Here is a 22,500-nt window from a genome sequence, read left to right as displayed (position 1 = left end):
CACACACACACAAATAAAATAAAAACGGGAGTAGGGTAGGATGAAAGACTTGCACAGCCATTGAATTCTGTGCGCGTGTGCGTGCGTGTGTGTGTGTGCGCGCGCGTGCATGTGCGTGTGTGTGTGTGCGTGTGCATGTGTGTGTGTGTGCGCGTGCGTGTGTGTGTGTGTGTGCGTGTGTGTGTGTGCGTGTGTGTGTGTGTGTGTGTACCTGTTCCATAGAGGCACTGTAGTTGAGTTGCAGCACAGTGCGTCTCTCTCTGCTAGACCCGGTCACTGAGGTCTGGGCTGGTAGATTATTTACCACTGTAGTCCACACCTTGTCTTCTGAGAGAGAGAAAGAGAGAGCAGGAACCCAGATTTAATCAAATAGGAAATACAGACATTATCATCCTACAAGAAACATAGTATAAAGGAGACGGACCCACTGGTTGCCTTCTAGGTTACAGAGAGCTGGTAGTCCCATCCACCACACTACCAGTGAAGCTGGGAAGCGACTCAGGGGATATGCTAATATAGAGCAGACCTAACCCACTCTATTAAATTTGTCTAAACAGGAACATTTTACATCTGGCCAGATATTAAAAAGAAAATGATCTCAACAGAGAAAATGTCCTCCTGTGTGCTACCTATATAATCCCCGTATTTTAACGATGACAGCTTCTCCATCCTAGAGGGGAGATCGACAATGTTCAGGCCCAGGGACATGTACTAGTCTGGACAAGAACCTGACACTCTCAGCACACTGGGGGACAAACACCTAGCTGGCGGTGACAACATTCCCTCCCAAATATGCCCCCCTAGATACAACTATGACAAAACAACCAACAAAAATTAGTCACAACTCCGGCAGCTCTGTCACATGCTGAGTCTGTACATAGTCAATTGTAGGCTTCGAGGAGACTCCTATGGTAGGTACACCTACAACTCATCCCTTGGCAGTAGTACTGTAGATTACTTTATCACTGACCTCAACCCAGAGTCTCCCAGAGCGTTCACATGTGAGTAAGACCTTTAACCAGGTCAACATTCACAAGGCCGCAGGGCCAGCCGGATTACCAGGACGTGTACTCCGAGTATGCGTTGACCAACTGGCAAGTGTCTTCACTGACATTTTTAACCTCTCCCTGTCTGAGTCTGTAATACCAACATGTTTCAAGTAGACCACCATAGTCCCTGTGCCCAAGAACACTAAGTCAATCTGCCTAAATGACTATCGACCCGTAGCACTTTGAAAGGCTGGTCATGGCTCACATCAAAACAATCATCATACCAGAAACCCTAGACCCACTCCAATTTGCATACCGCCCCAACATATCCACAGATGATGCAATCGTTATTGCACTCAGCACTGCCCTTTCCCACCTGGACAAAAGGAACACCTATATGAGAATTCATTGACTACAGCTCAGCGTTCAACACCATAGTGCCCTCAAATCTCATCACCAAGCTAAGGACCCTGGGACTAAACACCTACCTCTTCAACTGGATCCTGGAGATCCTGATGGGCCACCCCCATATGGTAAGGGAAAGTAACAACACTGATCCTTAACACGGGGGCCCAACAAAACCTATTCAGGAGACTGAAAAGATTTGGCATGGGTCCTCAGATCGTCAAAAGGTTCTACAGCTGCACCATCAAGAGCATCTTGACTGGTTGCATCACTGCCTGGTATGGCAACTGCTTGGGCTCTGACCGCAAGGCACTACAGAGGGTAGTGCATACTCCCAGGACATCACTGAGGCCAAGCTTCCTGCCATCCAGGACCTCTATACCAGGTGGTGTCAGAAGAAGGCCCTAAAAATTGTCAAAGACTCCAGCCACCCTAGTCATAGACTGTTCTCTCTGTTACGTCAAGCGGAACCTGAGCCCCAAGTCAAGGTCCAAGAGATTTCTAAACAGCTTCTACCCCCAAGCCATAAGACTACTGAACATCTAATGAAATGGCTACCGAAAACAACTACTTGCATTGAACCCCCCTTTACGCTACTGCTACTCTCTATGCATAAGTCACTTCAACAACTCTACCCACATGGATATATTACCTCAATTACCTCGACTAACCGGTGCCCCTGCACATTGACTCTGTACCGGTACCCCCTGTATATAGCCTTGCTATTGTTATTTTACTGCTGCTATTTAATTATTTGTTACTTTATTTCTTATTTTTGTAGGTATTTTTCTTAAAACTGCATTGTTGGTTAAGGGCTTGTAAGTAAGCATTTCACTGGTCTAAACCAGGTGTATTCGGCGCACGTGACAAATAACATTTGATTTGATTTGATTTGACAAGCAAACAAACCTAAACAAAGGTAAAGTCTTCTCATGCTTTGTTGATTTAAAAAAGCTTTTGACTCAATTTGGCATGAGAGTCTGCTATACAAATTGATTTAACTTCTTATGGCTGCAGGGGCAGTATTGAGTAACTTGGATAAAGGTGCCCATTTCAAACGGCCTCGTACTCAATTCTTGCTCGTACAATATGCATATTATTATTACTATTGGATAGAAAACACTCTCTAGTTTCTAAAACCGTTTGAATTATATCTGTGAGTAAAACAGAATTCATTTTGCAGCAAACTTCCTGACAGGAAGTGGGAAATCTGAAATCGATGCTCTGTTCTAGGGCCTGCCTATAAATGGCCTTCATATATATCAGTATGCATGCACTTCATACACCTTCCACTAGATGTCAACAGGGAGTGAGAGAAGAAATGGAGTGTATAACTTGATCTGGGGTCGAATAAAAGCTCTTGGCATGATGTGACCCCAATTTCCTGTTTCCTGGAATGCGCGAGAAGGGACCTGGTATTGCCTTCTGTAAAGCTGTCGTTATAGACGACTAATATCTCCGGCTTTGATTTTATTTGATACATGTGACAATATCATCGTAAAGTATGTTTTTTCAATATAGTTTTATTAGATTATTGAAATTTTTTCGGGACGTTAGGCGTGTTGCTTTGTCTGCATATGTTCAGGAAGGAGAGCTTCGCGCCACTTTGCTAGCTTTCCGTGCTAATTGACTGGAGAAGAGGACATTCTAAATCCAAACAACGATTGTTCCCGACAAAGGACCCCTTGTACAACATTCTGATGGAAGATCATCAAAAGTAGGACCCATTTTATGATGTTATTTCATATATCTGTCGTACATATGTACTAGTAGTTTGCGGCCAGGTTTTGGGCACGCTCTCGCCATAACGTAAACTGCATATCGTAATGAAGTTATTTTTAGAATTCTAACACGGCGATTGCATTAAGAACTAGTGTATCTATCATTTCCTATACAACATTTATTTTTTAGTAATGTTTATGAATAGTTATTTGGTCAGAATATGTGAGTGTCAGAAAAATATCCGGACGTTGTGGGAAAAAGATGCTACGTTAGCACAATGTATAACCACAGATTTCAGCTCTAAATATGCACATTTTCGAACAAAACATAAGTGTATGTATAACCTGATGTTATAGGACTGTCATCTGATGAAGAGTATCAAGGTTAGTCAAAAATTATATATCTTTTGCTGGTTTGTTTTACGATCGCTACCTTTTGCTGCTGGGGAATGGCTTGTGTTTCTGGCTATTGTGGTAAGCTAATATAATGCTATATTGTGTTTTCGCTGTAAAACACTTAAGAAATCGGAAATATTCGCTGGAATCACAAGATGCCTGTCTTTCATTTGCTGTACACCATGTATTTTTCAGAAATGTTTTATGATGAGTATTTAGGTATTTGACGTTGGTGTCTGTAATTACTCTGGCTGCTTCGGTGCTATTTCTGACGGTAGCTGTGATGGTAGCTGCAATGTAAAACTGATTTATAGCTCAAATATGCACATTTTTCGAACAAAACATAGATTTATTGAATAACATGTTATAAGACTGTCATCTGATGAAGTTGTTTCTTGGTTAGTTTGGTTGGTTCTTGGTTAGTTAGGTTGGTTTTGTGCATGCTACCTGTGCTGTGAAAAATGTCTGTCCTTTTTTGTATTTGGTGGTGAGCTAACATAAATATACGTGGTGTTTTCGCTGTAAAACATTTAAAAAATCGGAGATGTTGGCTGGATTCACAAGATGTTTATCTTTCAAATGCTGTATTGGACTTGTTAATGTGTGAAAGTTAAATATTTCAAAAATATATTTTGAATTTCGCGCCCTGCACTTGAGCTGGCTGTTGTCATAAGTGTACCGACGTCGGGCTTGCAGCCAGAAGAAGTTAAAGCAGGGGTTGGGTGAAAAACAAAGAACATTCTAAAATCCATGTACACAAACAACTAGTGTGCGGTTAACATTGGAAAAAACACACACACATTTCTTTCCACAGGGCCGTGGGGTGAGACAGGGATGGCAGCTTGAGTCCCATCCTCTTCAACATACACTAACAGCCAGAAAATATTAGAACACCTACTCATTCAAGGGTTTTTCTTTATTTTTACTATTTTCTACATTGTAGAATAATAGTGAAGTCATCAAAAATATGAAATAGCATATATGGAATCATGTAGTAAGCAAAAAAGTGTTAAACAAATCAAAATATATTTTATATTTGAGATTCTTCAAATAGCCACCCTTTGCCTTGATGGCAGCTTTGCACACAATTGGCATTCTCTCAGGCTCTGTGTGAAGCTAAATGACCCTCTCTGCCCATTCATCACCATTTACCAGTTGTTGTTGTCCTAGCTGTTTACCCATTGTTGTCTCACCCGTTGTTGTCTTAGCTCCCCCAATCAACACCTGTGATTGCTTTATGCCTTTCTCTAATGTCAATATGACTTGTATACTGTTGTTTAGGGCAGCTCTCATTGTTTTATTTTACTGCGGAGTCCCGGAGCCCCTCCTCCCAGCTGCCCACTGCACTGAGGCTAGGTAACACTGTCACCACCGATAAATCCACAATAATCGAGAATTTCAATAAGCATTTCTCTACGGCTGGCCATGCTTTCCACCTGGCTACCCCAACCCTGGCCAACAGCTCTGCACCCCCCGCAGCAACTGGCCCAAGCCCCCCCGCTTCTCCTTCACCCAAATCCAGACAGCTGATGTTCTGAAAGAGCTGCAAAATCTGGATCCCTACAAATCAGCTGGGCTAGACAATCTGGACCCTCTCTTTCTAAAATTATCCGCCGCCATTGTTGAAACCCCTATTACTAGCCTGTTCAACCTTTCTTTCATATCGTCTGAGATTCCTAAAGACTGGAAAGCTGCCACGTTCATCCTCCTCTTCAAAGGGGAGACACTCTAGACCCAAACTGTTACAGAGATATATCCATCCTGCCCTGCCTTTCTAAAGGTTTTGAAAGCCAAGTGAACAAACAGATCACCGACCATTCCGAATCCCACCGTACCTTCTCCGCTATGCAATCTGGTTTCCGAGCTGGTCGCGAGTGCACCTCAGCCACGCTCAAGGTCCTAAACGATATCATAACCGCCATTGACAAAAGACAGTACTGTGCAGCCGTCTTCATCGACCTGGCCAAGGCTTCCGACTCTGTCAATCACCGTATTCTTATCGGCAGACTCAACAGCCTTGGTTTCTCAAATCATTACCTCACCTGGTTCACCAACTACTTCTCTGATAGAGTTCAGTGTGTCAAATCGGAGGGCCTGTTGTATGGACCTCTGGCAGTCTCTATGGGGGTGTCACAGGGTTCAATTCTCGGGCCGACTCTCTTCTCTGTATACATCAATGATGTCGCTCTTGCTGCTGGTGATTCTTTGATCCACCTCTATGCAGACGACATCATTCTGTATACCTCTGGCCTTTCTTTGGACACTGTGTTAACTAACCTCCAGACGAGCTTCAATGCCATACAACTCTCCTTCCATGGCCTCTAACTGCTCTGAAATGCTAGTAAAACAAAATGCATGTTCTTCAACCGATCACTGCCCGGACCCGCCCGCCCGTCCAGCATCACTACTCTGGACGGTTCTGACTTAGAATATGTGGACAACTACAAATACCTAGGTGTCTGGTTAGACTGTAAACTCTCCTTCCAGACTCACATTAAGCATTTCCAATCCAAAATTAAATCTAGAATCGTCTTCCTATTTCGCCTCAAAGTATCCTTCACTCATGCTGCCAAACATACCCTCGGAAAACTGACCATCCTACCGATCGTCAACTTCGGCAATGTCCTTTACAAAATAGCCTCCAACACTCTACTCAACAAATTGGATGTAGTCTATCACAGTGCCATCTGTTTTGTCACCAAAGCCCCATATACTACCCACCACTGCGACCTGTACGCTCTCGTTGGCTGGCCCTCGCTTCATACTCGTCGCCAAACCCACTGGCTCCAGGTCATCTACAAGTCTCTGCTAGGTAAAGCCCCGCCTTATCTCAGCTCACTGGTCACCATAGCAGCACCCACCCGTAGCACGCGCTCCAGCAGGTATATCTCACTGGTCACCCCCAAAGCCAATTCTTCCTTTGGCCAACTCTCCTTCCAGGTCTCTGCTGCCAATGACTGGAACAAACTGCAAAAATCACTAAAGCTGGAGACTCTTATCTCCCTCACTAGCTTTAAGCACCAACTGTCAGAGCAGCTCACAGATCACTGCACCTGTACATAGCTCATCTATAATAGCCCATCCAATCTACCTCATCCCCATACTATATTTATTTATCTTGCTTCTTTGCACCCCAGTATCTCTACTTGCACATTCTACTTCTGCACATTCTACCATTCCAGTGTTTAATTGATATATTGTAATTACTTCACCAACATGGAATATTTATTGCCTTACCTCCCTTATCCTACCTCATTTGCACATGCTGTATATAGACTTTTCTACTGTATTACTGATTGTATGTTTGTTTATTCCAGGTTTAACTCTGTGTTGTTGTATGTGTCGAACTGCTTTGCTTTGTCTTGGCCAGGTCGCAGTTGCAATTGAGAACTTGTTCTCAACTAGCCTACCTGGTTAAATAAAGGTAAAATAAAATTAAAAATTAAAAAGTCTGAGCACTGATGGAGGGATTGTGCGTTCCTGGTGTAACTCTGGCAGTTGTTGTTGCCATCCTGTACCTGTCCCGCAGGTGTGATGTTCAGATGTACCGATCCTGTGCAAGTGTTGTTACACGTAGTCTGCCACTGCGAGGACGATCAGCTGTCCGTCCTGTCTCCCTGTAGCGCTGTCTTAGGCGTTTCACAGTACGGACATAGCAATTTATTGCCCTGGCCACATCTGCAGTCCTCATGCCTCCTTGCAGCATGCCTAAGGCACGTTCACGCAGATGAGCAGGGACCCTGGGAATCTTTCTTTTGGTGTTTTTCAGAGGCAGTAGAAAGGCCTCTTTAGTGTCCTAAGTTTTCATAACTGTGACCTTAATTGCCTACCGTCTGTAAGCTGTTAGTGTCTTAATTTAATGACCGTTCAACAGGTGCATGTTCATTAATTGTTTATGGTTCATTGAACAAGCATGGGAAACAGTGTTTAAACACTTTACAATGGAGATCTGTGAAGTTATTTGGATTTTTACGAATTATCTCTGAAAGACAGGGTCCTGAAAAAGGGACTTTCAGTTTTTTTCTGAGTTTATATAGTATTTATCAGCTGGAAGTAGAAGCCTAAAGCGTTATTGTTCACTAGTTTACTCCTATTAGGGGAGGGGTGGTAGGGTTAGAAAGTAATGAAGGAAAATCTATTGAAAAAAACATGTGTATATACGCATACAGTACCAGTTAAAAGTTTGGACACACCTACTCATTCAATGGTTTTTCTTTATTTTTACTATTTTCCACATTGTAGAATAATAGCGAAGATAATATGCCATCGATAAGAGACAATACTGTGCAGCCGTATTCATCGACCTGGCCAAGGCTTTCGACTCTGTCAATCACCACATTCTCATCGGCACTGCTTTGCTTTATCTTGGCCAGGTCGCAGTTGTAAATGAGAACTTGTTCTCAACTAGCCTACCTGGTTAAATAAAGGTGAAATTAAAATTAAATGAAAAAATCTATCTATGCTACGGATGAGTAGCTGTGTCTAAGAGGGTGAATTCAAGCAGGACCACCTGGTCACCACTCCCCATCCAATCGTGTGTCTGCACTGTCTTCATTCCTACGCTGTGAGCCCTGAGCTACAGGGCTGGTTGTTCCCAAAAGACCGCTTTCAGAACAAGGGCGAGGAAACAGACCACTAAGACAAAGGACACTGACATCGTGAGGACAACCAGAGAGTTACACCCTGTAACCAGAGAAGTGCGTCATCAGAGAAGCCGAACCTCATCCACGTAGAGACACCCCGTCGGAGACCTTCGACACATAATTACATCATTATATTCTGACCCATAAGAGAGGCAGTTCGGGGCAAGGTTAGGGTTAATCTAGGCCTAGTTTACAAATGTACCCAGGTGTGCTTTTCTCTCTGTCTCTCTCTTTTAAATCCCCATCTTGTGTAACACGAGTCATATTGTGTTGGCCCGCTAGGGACCTGTTCCGTTGTACTAAGTTCTAATCAATAGCCCAGACTGTGTGTTTGTGTATCTTATATTATCATTTTATCTTGTTAGTAAATAAATAATCAACTAAATTGGTGTGGTATGGACTCATTGGTGGGACTTGGGTATGTGCAGATTCCCTGATTATGCGATGTTCAGAATGAGACTGTAGAGGAAATTGATTGATTAGCGACTGTGTAAAATCGATATTCTAATATTCTTTGAGTTAATTTGGGAAATAGAAACTCAATAAAACCAAACTTTCCAATGGTGCCCCAGGTTAATGAGTTAACAATGATTCATTTAATCACGTAATTATGAACCGTTAATCATTCGATGAGCAGCAGTCTTCACATTAATCAATACAATGTCACAACACTCCAAAATCTACTGGGTGAAATACCACAGTGTGCCATCACAGCAGCAAGATTTGTGACCTGTTGCCACAAGAAAAGGGCAACCAGTGAAGAACAAACACCATTGTAAATACAACCCATATCTTTGTTTATTTATTTTCCGTTTTGTACATTAACTTCTTGTGGCTGCAGGGGCAGTATTGAGTAGCTTGGATGAAAGGTGCACAGAGGTGCCCAGAGTAAACGGCCTGCTCCTCAGTCATAGTTGCTAATATATGCATATTATTAGTAGTATTGGATAGAAAACACTCTGAAGTTTCTAAAACTGTTTGAATTATGTCTGTGAGTATAACAGAACTCATATGGCAGGCCAAAACCTGAGACAAAATCCAAACAGGAAGTGGAAATTCTGAGGCTGGTCGATTTTCAATCAAGATCCCATTGAAATCACAGCGAGATATGAATGAGTTTTCACTTCCTACGGCTTCCACTAGATGCCAACAGTCTGTAGAACTTTGTCTGATGCCTCTACTGTGAAGGGGGGCCGAATGAAAGGGGAATTAGTCAGGTCTGCCATGACCTGACCATTCTTTGACCATGCACGTTCACATAAGAGGGAGCTCTGTTCCATCGCTCATCTGAAGTCAATGTAATTCTCCGGTTGGAACGTTATTCAAGATTTATGTTAAAACTTCTTATGGCTGCAGGGGCAGTATTGAGTAGCCTGGATAAAAGGTGCCCATTTCAAACAGCCTCGTACTCAATTCTTGCTCGTACAATATGCATATTATTATTACTATTGGATAGAAAACACTCTCTAGTTTCTAAAACCGTTTGAATTATATCTGTGAGTAAAACAGAACTCATTTTGCAGCAAACTTCCTGACAGGAAGTGGAAGTGGAAAATCTGAAATCGATGCTCTGTTCTAGGGCATCCCTATTAATGTGCTTTATATGTATTAGTATATATGCACTTCATACGCCTTCCACTAGATGTCAATAGGGAGTGAGAGAAGAAATGGAGTGTATAACTTGATCTGAGGTCGAAATAAAAGCTCTTGGCATGACGAGACACCAATTTATTGTTTTCAGGAAGGCGCGAGGAAGGACCCTGGGTTGCCTTTTGAAAAGCTGTCGTTATAGACGGCTACTATCTCCGGCTTTGATTTTATTTGATAAATGTGACAATATCATCGTAAAGTATGTTTTTTCAATATAGTTTTATTAGATTATTGAAATTTTTTCGGGACGTTAGGCGTGTTGCGTTGTCTGCGTTTGTTCACGAAGGAGAGCTTCGCGCCACTTTGCTAGCTTTCCATGCTAATTGACTGGAGAAGAGGACATTCTAAATCCAAACAACGATTGTTCCCGACAAAGGACCCCTTGTACAACATTCTGATGGAAGATCATCAAAAGTAGGACCCATTTTATGATGTTATTTCATATATCTGTCGGAACATGCCTACTATTAGTTTGCGCCCAGATTTTGGGCACTCTGTCGCTATAACGTAAGCTGGATGTCGTAATGAAGTTATTTTTAGAATTCTAATACAGCGATTGCATTAACCTGTTTGGGCTGCAGGGGCAGTATTGAGTAGCCGGATAAAAGGTGCCCATTTCAAACGGCCTCGTACTCAATTCTTGCTCGTACAATATGCATATTATTATTACTATTGGATAGAAAACACTCTCTAGTTTCTAAAACCGTTTGAATTATATCTGTGAGTAAAACAGAACTCATTTTGCAGCAAACTTCCTGACAGGAAGTGGAAAATCTGAAATCGATGCTCTCTTCTAGGGCCTGCCTATAAAGGTCCTTGATATTTATTAGAATACATGCACTTCATACGTCTTCCACTAGATGTCGACAGGCAGTGAGAGAAGAAATGGAGTGAATAACTTGATCTGGGGTCGAACAAAAGCTCTTTGTATGACGTGTCACCAGTTTCCTGTTTTCTGGAGAGCGCGTGAAGGGACCTGGATTTGCCTTCTGATAAGCTGTCGTTATGGACGACTAATATCTCCGGCTTTGATTTTATTTGATACATGTGACAATATCATTGTAAAGTATGTTCTTTCAATATAGTTTTATTAGATTATTGACATTTTTTCGGGACGTTAGGCGTGTTGCGTTGTCTGCGTTTGTTCACGAAGGAGAGCTTAGCGCCACTTTGCTAGCTTTCCGTGCTAATTGACTGGAGAAGAGGACATTCTAAATCCAAACAACGATTGTTCCCGACAAAGGACCCCTTGTACAACATTCTGATGGAAGATCAGCAAAAGTAGGACCCATTTTATGATGTTATTTCATATATCTGTCGTACATGTGAACTAGTAGTTTGCGGCCAGGTTTTGGGCACGCTCTCGCCATAACGTAAACTGCATATCGCAATTGTAAATGAGAACGTGTTCTCAATTTGCCTACCTGGTTAAATAAAGGTGAAATAAAATAAATAAATATCGTAATGAAGTTATTTTTAGAATTCTAACACGGCGATTGCATTAAGAACTAGTGTATCTATCATTTCCTATACAACATGTATTTTTTAGTTATGTTTATGAATAGTTATTTGGTCAGAATATGTGAGTGCCAGAAAAATATCCGGACGTTGTGGGAAAAAGATGCTACGTTAGCACAATGTATAACCACTGATTTCAGCTCTAAATATGCACATTTTCGAACAAAACATAAGTGTATGTATAACCTGATGTTATAGGACTGTCATCTGATGAAGCTTATCAAGGTTAGTCAAAAATGATATATCTTTTGCTGGTTTGTTACGATCGCTAACTTTTGATTTATTGAATAACATGTTATAAGACTGTCATCTGATGAAGTTGTTTCTTGGTTAGTTTGGTTGGTTCTTGGTTAGTTTGGTTGGTTTTGTGCATGCTACCTGTGCTGTGAAAAATGTCTGTCCTTTTTTGTATTTGGTGGTGAGCTAACATAAATATACGTGGTGTTTTCGCTGTAAAACATTTTAAAAATCGGACATGTTGGCTGGATTCACAAGATGTGTATCTTTCATTTGCTGTATTGGACTTGTTAATGTGTGAAAGTTAAATATTTCTAAAAAATATATTTTGAATTTCGCGCCATGCACTTAGACGGGCTGTTGTCATAAGTGTACCGGCACCGCCCTGCAGCCATAACAAGTTAACAACATTCTAAAGATTGATTCAATACATCATTTGACATGTTTCTACTGACTGTTACTGAACTTTTGGACATTTTGTCAGCTTTTAGGGAACGCGCTTCGTGACTTTGGAATTGTTTACCAAACGCGCTAACAAAAGTAGCTAATTGGACATAAATAACGGACATTATCGAACAAATCAAGCATTTATTGTGGACCTGGGATTCCTGGGAGTGCATTCTGATGAAGATCATCAGAGGTAAGGGAACATTTATCATGTAATTTCTGGTTTCTGTTGACTCCAACATGGCGGCTAATTTGACTATTGTTCTGAGCGCCGTCTCAGATTATTGCATGGTTTGCTTTTTCTGTAAAGTTTTTTTGAAATCTGACACAGCGGTTGCATTAAGGAGAGGTATATCTATAATTTCATGTGTATAACTTGTATTATCATCTACATTTATGATGAGTATTTCTGTTGAATCGATGTGGCTATGCAAAATCACTGGATGTTCTTGGAACTAGTGAATGTAACGTGCCAATGTAAACTCCGATTTTTTGATATAAATATGAACTTTATCAAACAAAACATACATGTATTGTGTAACATGAAGTCCTATGAGTGTCATCTGATGAAGATAATCAAAGGTTAGGGATTAATTTTATCTCTATTTGTGCTTTTTGTGACTCCTATCTTTGGCTGGAAAAATGGCTGTGCTTATTGTGGTTTGGTGTGACCTAACATAATCGTTTGTGGTGCTTTCGCTGAAAAGCATATTTGAAATCGGATCCTTGGTGGGATTAACCTGTTAGGCGGGCTGTCCCGACATCGGTACACTTATGACAACATCCAGCTCAAGTGCAGGGCGCGAAATTCAAAATCTATTTTTTTTAAATATTTAACTTTCACACATTAACAAGTCCAATACAGCATTTGAAAGATAAACATCTTGTCAATCCAGCCAACATGTCCGATTTTTTAAATGTTTTACAGAGAAAACACCACATATATTTATGTTAGCTCACCACCAAATAAAAAAGAGGACAGACATTTTTCACAGCACAAGTAGGATGCAAGTAGCATGCACAAGACAACCTAACTAACCTAGAACCAACCTAAATAACCTAGAAAAAACTACCTCAGATGACAGTCCTATAACATGTTACACAATAAATCTATGTTTTGTTCAAATAATGTGCATATTTTAGCTATAAATCAGTTTTACATTACTGCTACCATCATAGCTACAGTCAGAAATCGCACGGGAGTAGCCAGAGAAAATACAGACACCAACGTCAACTACTAATTACACATCATAAAACATTTCAGAAAAATATATGGTGGATAGCTAATGAAAGACAAAGATCTTGTGAATAGAGCCAATATTTCCGATTTTTGAAGTGTTTTACAGCGAAAACACAATATATCGTTATATTAGCTTACTACATTAGCTAGCACACAGCAGCATTGATTCTAGTCAAACGGTAGCATAGCACAGTTCGACAGATATATGAAAAAGCATCCCAAATTGGGTCCTTATCTTTTTTTATTTTTATTTTTTTATTTTTTATTTTAATTTTCTCCCCTTTTCTCCCCAATTTTAGTAATTTTAGCTAGTAATTACTATCTTGTCTCATCGCTACAACTCCCGTACGGGCTCGGGAGAGACGAAGGTCGAAAGCCATGCGTCCTCCGAAACACAACCCAACCAAGCCGCACTGCTTCTTTAACACAGCGCGCCTCCAACCCGGAAGCCAGCCGCACCAATGTGTCGGAGGAAACACCGTGCACCTGGCCCCCTTGGTTAGCGCGCACTGCGCCCGGCCCGCCACAGGAGTCGCTGGAGCGCGATGAGACAAGGATATCCCTACCGGCCAAACCCACCCTAACCCGGACGACGCTAACCCAATTGTGCGTCGCCCCACGGACCTCCCGGTCGCGGCCGGCTGCGACAGAGCCTGGGCGCGAACCCAGAGACTCTGGTGGCGCAGTTAGCACTGCGATGCAGTGCCCTAGACCACTGCGCCATCCGGGAGGCCCGGGTCCTTATCTTTGTTGATCTTCCATCAGAATGTTCTCCAAGGGGTCCTTTGTTCAGAAACGTCTTTATTTCGATCCAGAACGAACGATTTCCCTCTTGAATTAGCAAGCACACTGGCAGTGCGACGCTAACCTCTCCATCTTGACAAAATTCTTGCGTCGCATCACGTCTAAAGTCCAGAATAAATTTCAATAATATAATTAAACTATATTGAAAAAACATACTTTAGGATGATATTGTGACATGTATCAAATAAAATCGAAGCCGGAGGTCATATTCACCTTTAACGAGCGTTTTCCAGGAGCCGAGTCCAGGTTCTACTTCGCGCCCAGAAAAAAAAATAAAGTGCGCAAGTCTCACTCCAAGAGGTTGTGTTCAATCCCTGGACGAGATATTCAAGTCCTTTCTGCTCTCACTTCCGCATGACACCCAGGGGAAGGCGTATGACGTGTTTCTACAGTCCTAAGTGACATGCCCTTTTATAGACAAGGTCTTGAAGAGAGACATCGATTTTGGAAATCTCACTTCCGGATAGGAAATGGGCTGTAAAAATAGTTCTGTTCCACTTAGAGAAATAATTCAAACGTTTTTAGAAACTAGAGACTGTTTTCTATCCAATAGTAGTAATAATATGCATATTGTAAGAGCAAAAATTGATTAAGAGGCCGTTTGAAAATGTGCACATATTTTCCAGTTTTTCAATACGCCCCCTGCAGCCATAAGAGGTTTAACAACAAGATTACCTTTAAAATGGTATAAGACACATGTATGTCTCAACACATGTATGTATGAGATTTCTGTTGTTTGAATTTGACGCCCTGCACTTTCCCTGGCTGTTGTCATATCGATCCCGTTACCGGGATTGCAGCCATAAGAAGTTAACTATTTGCACATCATTATAGCACTGTACATTGCCATAATATGACATTTGAAATGTCTCTATTCCTTTTGAACTTTGTGAGTGTAATGTTTACTGTTTATTGTATATTGTTTATTTCCCTTTTTTATGTAAACATATGTTCCCATGCCAATAAAGCCCTTTGAATTGAATTGAACGGGTAGAGAGAGAGAGAGAGAGAGAGAGAGAGAGGAGAGAAAGAAAGACAGAGAAAAAGAGAGAAGTGAAAGAGAGCAAGAGAGAAGATAGAGAGCGAGAAAAAAGAGAGAGATAGAGAAAAGAGAGAGAGAAAGGGAGAGAGAGAAAGGGAGAGAGCGAGAGAGAATAGAGAGAGAGAAAGAGAGAGAGAGAAAAGAGAGAGAAAGGGAGAGAGAGAGAGAAAGGGAGAGAGAGAGAGAGAGAGAGAGAGGGAGAGAGAAAGGGAGAGAGAGAGAGAAAGGGAAAGAGAGAGAAAGGGAGGGAGAGAGAGAGAGAAAGGGGAGAGAGAGAAAGGGAGAGAGAGTTAGTGAAAGAGAGAGAGTGGGAGAAAGGGAGGGAGAGAGAGTTAGAGAAAGGGAGAGAGAGAGAAAGGGAGGGAGAGAGAGAAAGGGGAGAGAGAGAGAAAGGGAGAGAGTTAGAGAAAGAGAGAGAGTGGGAGAAAGGGAGGGAGAGAGAGAGAGAAAGGGGAGAGAGAGAAAGGGAGAGAGAGTTAGAGAAAGAGAGAGAGAGGGAGAAAGGGAGGGAGAGAGAGAGTTGTCTGTCATCAAGAGGGTGCTGCAGCACAGGGAGCAGACTGTAGAGACTCCTAGAGAGAAGCTGCAGCCCCTCACCACCCCTAACAACCCCACTGACCCACTTTTACCCACATACCGACAACCCTTTACCCACACCCCCAGTCAACAAGGAGGCTCACATGAGGACACGTACTACAGAGAGAAGCTCTCTGGCCCCCCCTGACACCCCTCCATGTACACAGGCCCTGTGTACTCCAGCCCCAGCCCCAGACCGTAAACCCACTACTCTGGTAAAACCCACTGAGGTGGCTATCCTCATTGACTCAAATAGGAAATTCATCCAAGAGGATAAACTCTTCGACCACCGCAAGGTGTCCAAAATATAGTGCCCAAAAACACAGGATGCACTCCACATCCTGTCCCAGCCTGACTTTGGCACACCAGGCCACATTATTATTCACACCGGCACCAACAACCTGCGAGAGGAGCAGGAGAGAGTAGGCAGCCTGGTCAACAGAGTAGCAGAGAGGGCCTCTGAGGGGTTCCTCAACTCCCACCAGAGGGTGTGGCCTACTCCCGAACGCGCACGTTGCTCACCACTCAACATTCATCCCAGAGCCATTGCACGACCACTCCCACCAGAGGAAGCAGACAGCAGGGATGTTTGCCAAGTCTCTAAAGGACTTGGTAGACAAACACCCCATGCCGCACCGGACAGAGGACCACCCAGAGACCCCTACCAGACCACTGCACCACCACGGAGCCCCAGGCCCCTCAACGCCCCACCAGACCCAGCGCACCCCACAGACCACACCCACCACCAGAGCATTACCACTTCCATCGGCTTAGCCAGTACCCCGCACCAGACCACCACCAGTACCAGACCAGAGAGGAAGTCCCATGGCCCAGACCTGGTCCCCCTCCACTCCACAGGGCCCAACAGCCATACCAGAGCAGCTACGCAGAGGCCCCCAGAGGACAAGAGAACCCTGTAGGATTGAGTGAGATTAAATAGCTCCTCCAATACATCTGCACTAAACTTCACTAAACACACACACACGCACACGCACACACACACGCACACACACACACACACACACACACACACACACACACACACACACACACACACACACACACACACACACACACACACACACACACACACACACACACACACACACACACACACACACACACCTATTGTACTAAAAGTGTTTACTTGTTCAATGAATAGGAATATTTATATATATATATATATATATATATATACAGTTGAAGTCGGAAGTTTACATACACATACGTTGGTGTCATTAAAACTAGTTTTTCAACAACTCCACACATTTCTTGTTAACAAACTATAGTTTTGGCAAGTTGGTTAGGACATCTACTTCCTGCATGACACAAGTAATTTTTCCAACAATTGTTTACAGACAGATTATTTCACTTATAATTCACCGAATCACAATTCCAGTGGGTCAGAAGTTTACATACACTAAGTTGACTGTGCCTTTAAACAGCTTGGAAAATTCCAGAAAATTATGTCATGGCTTTAGAAGCTTCTGATTGACATCATTTGAGTCAATTGGAGGTGTACCTGTGGATGTATTTCAAGGCCTACCTTCAAACTCAGTGCCTCTTTGCTTGACATCATGGGAAATCTAAAGAAATCAGTCAAGACCTCAGAAAAAAAAGTTGTAGACCTCCACAAGTCTGGTTCTTCCTTGGGAGCATTTTCCAAACGCCTGAAGGTACCACATTCATCTGTACAAACAATAGTACGCAAGTATAAACACCATGGGACCACGCAGCCGTCTTACCGCTCAGGAAGGAGCGATAAATTCTATCTCCTAGAGATGAACGTTCTTTGGTGCGAAAAGTGCAAATCAATCCCAGAACAACAGCAAAGGACCTTGTGAAAATGCTGGAGGAAACAGGTACAAAAGTATCTATATCTGTCACGCCCTGACCTTAGAGAGCTTTTTATGTCTCTATTTTGGTTTGGTCAGGGTGTGATTTGGGTGGGCATTCTATGTTCATTTTTCTATATGTTGTATTTCTTTGTTTTGGCTGGGTGTGGTTCTCAATCAGGGACAGCTGTCTATCGTTGTCTCTGATTGGGAACCATACTTAGGTAGCATTTTCCTACCTGTGTTTTGTGGGTAGTTATTTTCTGTTTAGTGTTTTCTGCACCTGACAGGACTGTTTCGGTTTCGTTTTGCACTTTGTTATTTTGTTCTAGTGTTCAGTTTAAATAAAAGTTATGAACACTTACCACGCTGCGCTTTGGTCCGATTCTTCCTCTTCAGACGACGACAGCCGTTACAATATCCACAGTAAAACGAGTCCTATATCGACATAACCTGAAAGGCCGCTCAGCAAGGAAGAAGCCACTGCTCCAAAAACACCATAAAAAAGCCAGACTACGGTTTGCAACTGCACATGGGGACAAAGATCGTACTTTCGGAGAAATGTCCTCTGGTCTGATGAAACTGTTTGCCCATAATGACCATTGTTATGTTTGGAGGAAAAAGGAGGAGACTTGCAACCAAAGATCACCATCCCAATCATGAAGCACGGGGGTGGCAGCATCATGTTGTGGGGGTGCTTTGCTGCAGGAGGGACTGGTGCACTTCACAAAATAGATGGCATCATGAGGCAGGACAATTATGTGGATATATTGAAGCACAATCTCAAGATATCAGTCAGGAAGTTAAAGCTTGGTCGCAAATGGGTCTTCCAAATGGACAATGACCCCAAGCATACTTCCAAAGTTGTGGCAAAATGGCTTAAATAAAGTCAAGGTATGGGAGTGGCCATCACAAAGCCCTGACCTCAATCCCATAGAAAATTTGTGGGCAGAACTGAAAAAGCGTGTGTGAGCAAGGAGGCCTACAAACCTGACTCAGTTACACCAGCTCTGTCAGGAGGAATGGGACAAAATTCACCCAACTTATTGTGGGAAGCTTGTGGAAGGCTACCCAAAACGTTTGACCCAAGTTAAACAATTTAAAGGCAATGCTACCAAATACTAATTGAGTGTATGTAAAACTTCTGACCCACAGGGAATGTGATGAAAGAAATAAAAGCTGAAATAAATCATTCTCTACTATTATTATGACATGTCACATTCTTAAAATAAAGTGGTGATCCTAACTGACCTAGGACAGGGAATTCTTACTAGGATTAAAGGTCAGGAATTGTGAAAAACTGAGTTTAAATGTATTTGGCTAAGGTTTATGGAAACTTCTGACTTCAACTGTATATATATATACATATATATATATATATATATATATATATATATATATATATATATATATATATATATATATATATATATATATATATATATCAGTTAGCATGTGGAACATTCAGGGCCTTTCGACTGAAGAGTTTAGCACTGAAGTTCAACAAAAATCTTAAAGATGTTGACGTCATCATTCTGCAGGGGACATGGTGTAAGGCTGACATTGTCACTCACTGTCCCACAGGCTACAGAGAGGTAATTGTGCCATCACAGAAACACAGCTCTGTCAATAGAGGCAGAGACTCTGGACGACTGATCATCATCCCAACTACAACATCTAATTGATTCCCTCAAAATTGGTAAATATCACATTTGGTTAAAACTGAAAAAGTACTGACAGAAAAAGATGTGTGTTCCTTTGCGCAATATATATCCCCCCCCCCCCCTCAGAATCCCCATATTACTCAGAGGAGATCTTCCCCACCCTTGAGGAAGAGACGTGCCAGTTCCAGGCCCAGAGAAATGTGCTCATCTGTGGGGACACAAACGTGTGCACAGGAACACTACCTGATTTAACGACCACACGAGGGGACAGCTTTATTACAGGCCATACTGTTTCTAACTGCCTTAATCTCCCCCATAGAAACAACAGTGACAGCACCATCAACAAAAATGGAAAGGTTCTGTTGCAGCTCTGTAGAAGCCTGGGTCTGTACTTTGTCAATGGTAGGTTACGGGGGGACTCTTTGGGGAGATTCACCTATTTTTCACCTCTTGGCCACAGTACAGTAGACTATATGATCACAGACATTGACCCTTTCTCTCTCAGCTCATTCACTGTCAAGCCACTAACACCTCTGTCTGATCACAGCCAAATTACGTTGTTCCTCAAAAGAACAGACATGGAAACAACCACACATTCACAGCTCAGTAAGCTGTACAACATCAGAAATTCATACAGATGGGCCCAAAACAGCACAGAAGAATACCAGAAAGCAACCTGTAACCAAAATATCCAGACACTCTTAGATAACTTTCTGGACACCACATTCACTCACAGTAAAGAAGACATCAATCTAGCAGTAAAAAACATCAACTATATATTCAGGCAAACGGCAAAAGAAGCACAACTGAAATTGATAAAAAACAAAACAAAAAAGACCACTGGTTTGTGGCAGACTGTAAAGTTATAAGGAAAAAACTTAGAACACTATCCAACCAAAAGCACAGAGACCCAAATAATGGTGAATTATGCCTTCATTACTGTGAGAATTTAAAACTCTATAAACGTACACTCAGAACCAAAAAAGCACAGCACAACAGCAAGCAGCTGACACTAATTGAGGAGTCCATAAACACAAACAACTTCTGGCAAAATTGGAAAAAACTAAAAAAATCTAAACAAGAGGAATTAGCGATACTAAATGGTGACATATGGACAACCCATTTTAAAACACTCTACAACACCATTAAAATTGACACAAACGCAGAACAACGCCAAATTCAGGAGAAGTTGAATGGATTAGAAAAAGCTATAAAGAACAATCAAAATGCATTGGACTCCCCAATTACTGACCAGGAGCTCTATAAGAAACTTCAGGCTCTCAAATGTAAAAAGGCATGCGGACCTGATGGCATCCTAAATGAGATGTTCAAACTCACTAGTGCAAAATTTAAATTGTCTATATTAAAACTGTTTAATTTGATCCTGAGTGTAGGTTATTTCCCTGACATCTGGAATCAAGGACTCATAACCCCAATCTTTAAAAACGGAGACAAATTTGACCCTAACAATTACAGAGGCATTTGTGTGAACAGTAACCTGGGGAAGGTTTTCTGTAGTATTATAAATGTAAGAGTTCTAAACTTCCTTAATAAGCACAATGTCTTGAGTAAAAGCCAAATTGGATTTATACCAACACATCGCACAACTGATCATATTTACACCCTACACACCCTGATAGATAAACATGTCCACCAAAATAATACCAAAATATACGCCTGCTTTATCGACTTCCAAAAATAATTTGATTCTATTTGGCATACAGGACTGTTCTACAAAGTTATTGAAAGTGGTGTAGGGGGTAAAACATATGACATAATTAAATCAATGTATACTGGCAATACGTGCAGCATTAAAATTGGCAAGAAAATAACAGAATTCTTTAACCAGGGGCGGGCCTTCACCAGGTTTGCAATCTGAGCCCTGCACTCTTCAATATTGACATCAACGAATTGACCACTATTCTAGAAAAATCCTCAGCCCCTGGTGTTAGTCTCCACAATTCAGAAGATAAATGCCTACTCTTCGCAGATGACCTATGCCTGCTGTCACCCACAGCACATGGCCTACAGCAGAGCCTGGACCTGCTAGAGCAGTACTGTCAGACCTGGGCCCTGGCAGTAAACCCCAAAAAGACTAAAATAATGATTTTCCAGAGAAGATCCAGGTCTCAGGGAATTAGACCAAAGTTCTCAATTGGTACAAAATATATAGAGTTCTGCACACACTACAATTACTTAGGTTTAAAATAAGCTCAACTGGACACCTTAATGAGGCAGTGAATGAACTGAGAGAGAAAGCAAGCATTGCATTCTACACCATAAAAAAAAAATCTAATTGAAATACCTATTTAAATTTGGCTAAAACTAATTGAATGTGTCATTGAACCAATTACACTTCATGGCAGCGAGGTGTGGGGTCCACTTGCAAAACAAGATTTCACCAAATGGGACAATCACCCCATTGAAACCCTGCATGCAGAGTTTTGTAAGATTCTCCTACATGTCCAGAGGAAAACTACAAACGGTGCATGCAGGGCAGAATTAGGCAAATATCCACTAATAATAAAAACTCAAAAAAGAGCAATTAAGTTTTGGAAACATCTAAAATACAATGACCCCCTCTCATATCATTACCAAGCCCTGCAATGCCAAGAGCTGAGCAAAGAAAAGAGTCCCCTCATCCAGCTGGTCCTGGGGCTGAGTTCACAAACCTGTTCTACTTACACACTGAAGCCTCAGGACCAGAACATCCAATCAATCAGAATAAAACAAATTACAACACAGTCAAAACAAAATTACATTGCTTATTGGGAAACACAAGCACAAACACAAAGCAAAATGCAGTGCTATCTGGCCCTAAATCGACAGTACACCGTGGCTAACTATTTGACCATGGTAACTGATCAAAACCTTAGAAAAACCTTGACAAAGTACAGGCTCAGTGAGCACAGCCTTGCCATTGAGAAGGGTAGACACAGGAAAACCTGGCTCCCTGGAGAGGAAAGGCTGTGCAACCACTGCCCAACAGCAGAACCGGAGAAGGAGCTGCATTTCCTGACAAAATGTCAAAAATATAAAACAATTAGGGAGTGTCATTTCCCCAAATTTGAAACCCTTATTCAAGGTTTCAAAGACCTCTCTGATGAGAGTAGGCTACCCGTCCTGTTGGGGGAGGACGCAGAGAGCTGTTGGTTGGCAGCGCACTACATTGCTGCCTGCCATAAGTTGAGGGACAGTGTCTGACAGACCAATCAATCAAGCATACTCTACTGTATGCTTATTGTTATTGTTGAATGTATGGTTATTTTGACACTTGGTTCTTGTTGTTACTGTTGTCACGTTGACAATTTTGATCCTCATTTTTATATTTTT

The 22,500-nt window shown here is 42.0% G+C and overlaps 1 protein-coding gene across 1 annotated transcript in view; it reads right to left on the bottom strand.

Moving 5' to 3' along the window:
* LOC120050588 (contactin-associated protein-like 2) overlaps positions 1 to 22,500 on the bottom strand; it is a gene marked incomplete at its 5' end in the record, with an annotated part of 135,778 nt that overhangs the window by 65,213 nt on the left and 48,065 nt on the right. Inside the window, one exon of the mRNA XM_038997183.1 lies at positions 212 to 327. Within this exon, the coding sequence (XP_038853111.1) occupies positions 212 to 327 (116 nt within the window). The remainder of the gene's footprint in view (positions 1 to 211; positions 328 to 22,500) is intronic.

This window comes from Salvelinus namaycush, chromosome 7 (genome assembly GCF_016432855.1).
Source record: "Salvelinus namaycush isolate Seneca chromosome 7, SaNama_1.0, whole genome shotgun sequence".
NCBI lineage: Eukaryota > Metazoa > Chordata > Actinopteri > Salmoniformes > Salmonidae > Salvelinus > Salvelinus namaycush.
Note: the sequence above shows the minus strand (reverse complement) of the source record. Positions and strands in the feature narration are given on the sequence as shown.